A 7431-nucleotide genomic window follows, 5' to 3' on the forward strand; every position below is an offset into this window, starting at 1 on the left:
AGAAACTATAAATCACTCTTAAAAGACATTGAGGAAGACATAAAATGATGGAAAATATTCCATGCTCATGGATCGGAAGAATTAACATAGTTAAAATGTCCATGCTACCCAGAGCAATCTACACTTTCAATGCTATCCCGATCAAAATACGAGAACGTTTTTCAAAGAACTGGAACAAATAGTCTTAAATTTGTATGGAACCAGAAAAGACCCGAATCTCAAGGAACTGTTGAAAGGAAAAACAAAGCTGGGGGCATCACAATGCCGGATTTGAGCTGTACTACAAAGCTGTGATCACAAAGACAGCATGGTACTGGCACAAAAACAGACACATAGACCAATGGAACAGAATAGAGAGCCCAGAAATGGACCCTCAGCTCTTTGGGCAACTAATATTTGATAAAGCAGGAAAAACATCGGTGGGAAAAGACAGTCTCTTCAATAAATGGTGCTGGGAAAATTGGACAGCTACATGCAAAAGAATGAAACTTGACCACTATCTCACACCATACACAAAACTAAACTCCAAATGGATGAAAGACCTCGATGTGAGACAGGAATCCATCAAAATTCTAGAGGAGAACATAGGCAGCAACCTCTACGACATCGGCCAAGGCAACCTTTTTCATGATACATCCCCAAAGGCAAGAGAAACAAAAGACAAAATGAATTTATGGGACTTCATCAAGATTAAAAGTTTCTGCACAGCCAAGGAAACAGTCAGAAAAACTAAGAGGCAGCCCACGGAATGGGAGAAGATATTTGCAAATGACACTACAGATAAAGGACTGGTATCCAAGATCTACAAAGAACTTCTCAAACTCAATACACGAGAAACAAATAAATCAAAAAATGGGCAGAAGATATGAACAGACACTTTTCCAATGAAGACATACAAATGGCTAACAGACACATAGACTTCTTTTTTTAAAGTTACAAAGAGAGATATCAGTATGTGAGTAATGATATCTTGAAGCCTGATTCCAATTTTAAGTGTGCAAATACTGTTTATGTATTGGTTGTAAATAATATATTTATAAATAAGATATTGTATAATTCAACTCCTAGGGATATTTCACCTTTAGAGTCATTGAATGTTTCTTGTGCCTTCTTTCTGTTCCTTATGTTTTACATGGGAATATACATCATCTATTCTATGTGGTCATTGTGGCTGTGATCAATGTAGACAGACGTCATACTCTCTTTTTAATCTTTCATAATCACCTGTTCCAAGTTCTGCACCATAGATACAGTGCACATTTTTCTTCCCACTGGGGGATTTTTGATTGAATTATAGCTCTTCATTTTTATTTATTTATTTTTATTTATTTTAAAATCTTTTTGAGAGAGAGAGGATGAGACAGTGTGAGCAGCAGGGGGAGAGGGAGAGGGAGAGAGAGAATCCCAAGCAGGCTCCATGCCCAGTGCAGAACTGGATGCATAACTCAGTCTCACCGCCTTGAGATGATGACCTGATTCTAAATCAAGAGTTGGATGCCTAACCAACTGAGCCACCCAGGTGCCTCAAGCTTCTTTATTAATGTTTTCAAGATTTATTTATTATTTATTTATTTATTTATTTATTTATTTATTTATGACACAGAGAGAGAGAGAGAGCACGTGGAGCAGAATGAGAAGAAGAGAGAGAGAATCTCCAGGAGACTCTCCACTGAGTGTGGAGCTCAACTTGGGGCTTGATCCCATGACTGCAAGATCATGACCTGAGCAAAACCAAGAGTTGGACACTCAACTGACTGAGCCACCCAGGTGCCCCAAGGTTCTTTATTTTTAATTGTGTTGCGATAAAGTACAGTGTCACTGAAAGGCAGTAGTGTGCAGTTTGTTCATCACCCAGAGAGTTCATCGGTAATAATAAGTGTGGATGATACTCCTTGTTAATATTCACTTGAAAACATTTTTCTTTTAGCATTTTAGTATTTTCATGTATTCACCAACGTATTTCACATTTTAACTTTTTGTAAGGGAGTTTTCTTTATATTTTCTTTCTTTTTTTTAAGGATTTTATTTATTTATTTATTTATTTATTTATTTATTTATTTATTTGACAGAGAGAGAGGCAGCGAGAGAGGGAACACAAGCAGGGGGAGTGGGAGAGGGAGAAGCAGGCTTCCCACTGAGCAAGGAGCCCAACGCGGGGCTTGATCCCAGAATGCTGGGATCATGACCTGAGCTGAAGGCAGACGCTTAACAACTGAGCCCCAGGTGCCCTTCTTTATATTTTCAAAATATATTTTTTGAAAATAGACTTATGACAAGAATACATTGTAATATCAGTCTTCACCATGTTAACAGTGGTAAACTTCAAACACATGAGTAATGAGGAAATATGAAGACTTAGCTGGGCTCAAAAAATGATAAAGTCTTCTATGTATCACAAGAAAGTGAAAACATAAATGGTAGGTGGGCTGGAGCCAAAGGGTTCTGCTGATTTATGTTCACAGGTAAGTGGATACTTACTCTTCTGGGTAATGAGGATTAAAGAATGAAACAGGACCCCAATCTTTCACCACTCACAAAAGTCAACTCAGAATGCATTAAACACTTAAATGTAAGATCTGAAACTGTAAAACTCCTAGGACAAAATGTAGGGGATAATCTCACTGACATTGGTCTTGGTGATGATTTTTCAGATTTGACATGAAAAGCAAGGCAACAAAGCAAAAATAAACATGTGGGACTACATCAAACTAAAAAGAATCTAGGAAAAGGAACAATCAAGAAAAAGAGAAGGCAGCCTATGGAATGAGAGAAAATCTTTGCAAAGCTCATATTCAATAAGGGTTTCATATCCCCACTATATAAGAAACTCATACAACCCAACGGCAAAAGGTCAAATAATCTGATTTTATTTTATTTATTTTTTAAAAAGGTTTTATTTATTTATTTGACAGAGAAAGAGAGCACAGCAGGGGGAGCGGCAGGCAGAGGGAGAGGGAGAAGCAGGTTCCCCACTGAGCAGAAAGCCCAACATGGGGCTCAACCCCAGGCTCCTGGGATCATGACCTGAGCCAGAGGCTGACACTTAACCGACTGAGCCACCCAGGTGCCCCTCAAATAATCTGATGTTAAAATAGGCAAAGGGCTGAATAGACAGCTTCTTAAAAAAGACATACAGATTGCCAACATGTATGCAAAATGGTTCTCAACATTACTAGACATCAGGGAAATGCAAATCAAAACCTCATTGAGATATTACTTTATACTTGTTTACATGGCTGTTACCAGAGACAATAAATACCCGTGAGTAGGTGGAGAAAAGGCATCCCTTCCACATTATTTGTGGGAATATAAACTGGTACAGCCACTGTGGAAAACAGTATAGCAGGCCCTCAGAACATTAAAAATACTTACAAAGGAGACCCAAGCAAATTGAAAGAATATTCTGTTTTTGGGTAGATATGCACAATGTCATAGAAATGCCATTTTGCCTTAAATAGATGTATAGATTTAATGGAAATTCTGAGATGTTATTATGTTTGAGAGACTATGAAAGAGTAATGGAAAAACAATATTTGACTTGATGGCAAATAAGAACAGAGTAATTGCTTTAGTATATATCAAGATTACTTATGGACATACAGTAACTAAAATGGTATGGTTCTGGAGCAGAGTGAAAAGCAGAACCAATGAGATGGGCACACATAGGAAGATTCTTTTGAGGACAGACGCAGTGGACAGTTTACTTAGGACAATGTGGCATTGCAGGGGAAGGATGGTGCCATTCAACAAAGCCTTTAGGTTGTAGGACTCAAGATATTTAAACAATACAAGTTGCCTAGCAGGAAACTGGCATTGTTGGCGTCCTGGTTAAGATTATCAGAATAATTGGTAAAGGGGGGGCGCCTGGGTGGCTCAGTCGTTAAGCGTCTGCCTTTGGCTCAGGGAGTGATCCCAGCGTTCTGGGATCGAGCCCCACATCAGGCTCCTCCACTGGAAGCCTGCTTCTTCCTCTCGCACTCCCCCTGCTTGTGTTCCCTCTCTCGCTGGCTGTCTCTGTCTCGTCAAATAAATAAAATCTTAAAAAAAAAAAAGAAAAATTGGTAAAGGAAATGAGACCTCAATTTGCCAAATTCCTTACCTTTCTCAAATTTGCATAGGCTGTTTGCTTTACGCTGAGACTGAAAATGCTATGCTTTTCTCTCCACCTCTCTTTCTTAAATTTATTTTTTATTTTTTAAAAGATTTTATTTATTTATTTGAGACAGAGTGAGCGGGAGAGAGCAGAGCACAAGCCAGGGGAGGGGCAGAAGGTGAGGGAGAAGCAGACTCCCTGCTGAGCAGAGATTCCAATATGGGACTGGATCCCAGGACCTGGGATTATGACCCGAGCTGAAGGTAGATACTTAATGACTGAGCCACCCAGGTGCCCTACTTTTTATTTTTTTTTAATTATTTTTATTTATTTTAGAGAGAGAGAGAGTGTGTGAATGTGGGAGGGGCAGAGGGAGAGGGAGAGAATCCTCAAACTACTCCCTGCTGATCATAGAGCCCATCATGAGGCTGGATCATAAGACCCTGAGATTATGACCTGAGCCGAAATCAAGAGTCGGACCCTTAACTGACTGAACCACCCAGGTGCCTCTCTCTTTTTTAATTATATATTTGAGGTGTACATAATGATGATTTGAGTGGAATTATTACTGTGGGGAAGCTAATTAACATACCCATCTCCTTACATAGTTACCATTGTTCTAGTGTCTAGTGGTTAAGAGCATATCAAATCTAGGCTGAGGCCAGTCCTCTGGCTATCGTGACACCCTTGTTTAACACTTTCCCCACCCTAACCTTCTGTCACTAGCATTTTCCTGAGAACGGGTCTCTTTATTTTAGGGGGACCCCATAGAAAGAATCCCTTACTCTGATTCTACTTCGATGGTTTCCAAAAAGTCAAGCTCCGAGTGTTCACACAAATTTTCAAAAATACCAAAGCTAGAAAAACCAAAGTCAGTTTTCAAGCCTAAGTTGAACTACCTTTATGGTATCTAACCACTGAAACATAAGAACTTAGTGAGGGAAAGGTCAGACAATCTGACTCACCCCGTATTCCTGTACTTTGACTCATTTTAGAAGCCCAAGACCATGGCAGTTGATACAATCACAAACAAGATGTTTCTCAGATGAGTTTCTTCAAGGCTCCCTTCATGTCCTTGTTCCTCAGGCTGTAGATAAAGGGGTTCAACATTGGAGGGACCACGGCATACATCACTGAGGCACTTGCAGTATCCTTGGAAGAATGAGAAACTGCAGAACTAATGTACACCCCAAAAGCTGTCCCATAGAACAAAGAAACAACCGAGAGATGAGCCCCACAGGTGGAAAAGGCTTTATATTTCCCCCCAGCTGATGACATCTTCAGAGTGGAAGAGAAGATTTGAATGTAAGAGAAAATAATCCCAAGGAGAGGAACACCGCCCAATATGCTGGTCACTAAATATACCAGGATGTTATTGATGAGGGTATCAGAACAGGCAAGCTTGATGACCTGAGCAAGTTCACAGAAGAAATGGGGAATTTCCAGGTCTGTGCAGAAGGAGAGTCGCAGCACCATCAGACTGTGGAGTAGGGCATCGGCCATGCTGATGCTCAGGGAGAGTAGAACCAGCAGGCCACAGAGGTGGGGGTTCATGATGACGGTGTACCTCAGTGGATGGCAGATGGCCACATAGCGGTCACAAGCCATTGCTGCAAGGAGGAAGTTTTCTAAGCCTGCAAAAAACAGGACGAAGCCAACCTGGGTGAGGCAGCCTGTGTAACTGATGGATTTAGTCTGTCTTTGGATGTTCGCCAGCATCTTGGGGATGGTGGTGGTGCTGAAACAGATGTCAGTGAAGGCCAGGTGGGAGAGAAAGAAGTACATGGGGGTGTGGAGGTGGGGGTCAGAACTGATAGCCAGGATGATGAGCAGGTTTCCAAGTACAGTGACCAGGTACATGGTCAGGAACAGTCCAAATAGAAGGGGCTGCCATTCTGGATCTTCTGAGAGACCCAGGAGCAGGAATTCTGCTACACCTGTTTGGTTTTCTGGCTCCATGTTCTTGATGAGACTGATGGAAAAAATACAGGGGAGAGGACACATAACAGATGTACAAGGATCCCTTGTTTTAGAAAATTCTGACATGGATTGAATAATATTATTTTTTCTTTTTTTAAAAGTTTTTATTTATATTCCAGTTAGTTAACATACAGTGTAATATTAACTTCAGGTGTATAATACAGTGATCAACACTTCCATACAACACTCAGTGCTCATCAGAGAATTGAACATTATTGCTCTTTTCTGGGGGGCCTGGGTGGCTCAGTTGGTTAAGCATCTGGTTTGGGCTCAGGTCATGATCCCAGCATCCTGGGATCAAGGCCCAGCATTGGGCTCCCTGCTCAGTGGGGAGCCTGCTTCTCCTCCCTCTGCCCCTCCCTGCTGCTCTCTGTCTCTCTCTTTCTCTCTCTGTCTCTCTCGCTCTGCTCTCTCTCTTTCTCTCTCTCAAATAAATAATATCTTTTTAAAAATATTTTCCTTTGCCTTTTACCTCTTTTTTCGTCTCTCTCCTTGCCTCAACCTGTTTTGTTTTTCTCCTCCTCTTTCTTATACTACTCTATTACTCCAATTCTATTTATTCTTTCTCACACTGTGCCAAATAATAGGAATAAGATAGGAAAAAATTAATGTTTTTTAGAAGATTTTATTTATTTATTTGACAGAGAGACAGCCAGTGAGAGAGGGAACACAGGCAGGGGGAGTGGGAGAGGAAGAAGCAGGCTCCCGGCAGAGAAGCCTGATGTGGGGCTTGATCCCAGGACCCCGGGATCACGCCCTGAGCCGAAGGCAGACGCTTAACGACTGAGCCACCCACGTGCCCCAAAATTAATGTTTTTATTTCTTCAAAATTCTCCAGCTTCCAGTTAGGAAGCAGGAAATTCAAAACCAAGCAATATTAAATCAGGGTTTCAGAGCAGAGTTTCTCAAACTGTGCCTTGCATCAGAATCCACTGGAAGGTTTGTTAAAACTCATATTGCTGGCCCCCAACTCTGAATATGAGATTCAGGCTTGGGCATCGGACCGATAATTTACCTTTCTAACAAGTTCCCAATGTTGCTGCTCTCAGTCTGTGTTTTAATTTGAGGATCCCAGTTCTAGAGCATAGAGGATTGTGGGCATGGAAAATCAACCTGACTACATGTTGGAGTAGACCCAGCATAACTATAGGGAAAATGGTAGCCTGGCTCTTAACACTAGGCAGAGTGAGCCAGCTGGGAGTTCAAACCCATGTCTCAGTTCAGCCTCTTTATATTCTTTTTTCCTTTCCTTCCTTCCTTCTTCCTTCCTTCCTTCCTCCCTCCCTCCCTTCCTTCTTTCCTTCCTTCCTTCCTTCCTTCCTTCCTTCCTTCCTTCCTTCCTTCCTCCCTCCCTCCCT

General features: G+C 41.3%; 1 protein-coding gene across 1 annotated transcript; it reads right to left on the reverse strand.

Moving 5' to 3' along the window:
• Nucleotides 1-5134: 5134 nt before the first annotated feature.
• Nucleotides 5135-6085, reverse strand: LOC103676313 (olfactory receptor 7G2-like). Its single transcript, XM_008705470.1, has one exon. The coding sequence runs from the start codon at nucleotides 6050-6052 to the stop codon at nucleotides 5135-5137; it is 918 nt and encodes a 305-aa protein (XP_008703692.1). The 5' UTR covers nucleotides 6053-6085.
• Between the last annotated feature and the right edge of the window lie 1346 nt (nucleotides 6086-7431).

The sequence above is a fragment of the Ursus maritimus genome, unplaced genomic scaffold, assembly GCF_017311325.1.
Source record: "Ursus maritimus isolate PB19 unplaced genomic scaffold, ASM1731132v1 scaffold_14, whole genome shotgun sequence".
NCBI classification, from domain to species: Eukaryota; Metazoa; Chordata; class Mammalia; order Carnivora; family Ursidae; genus Ursus; species Ursus maritimus.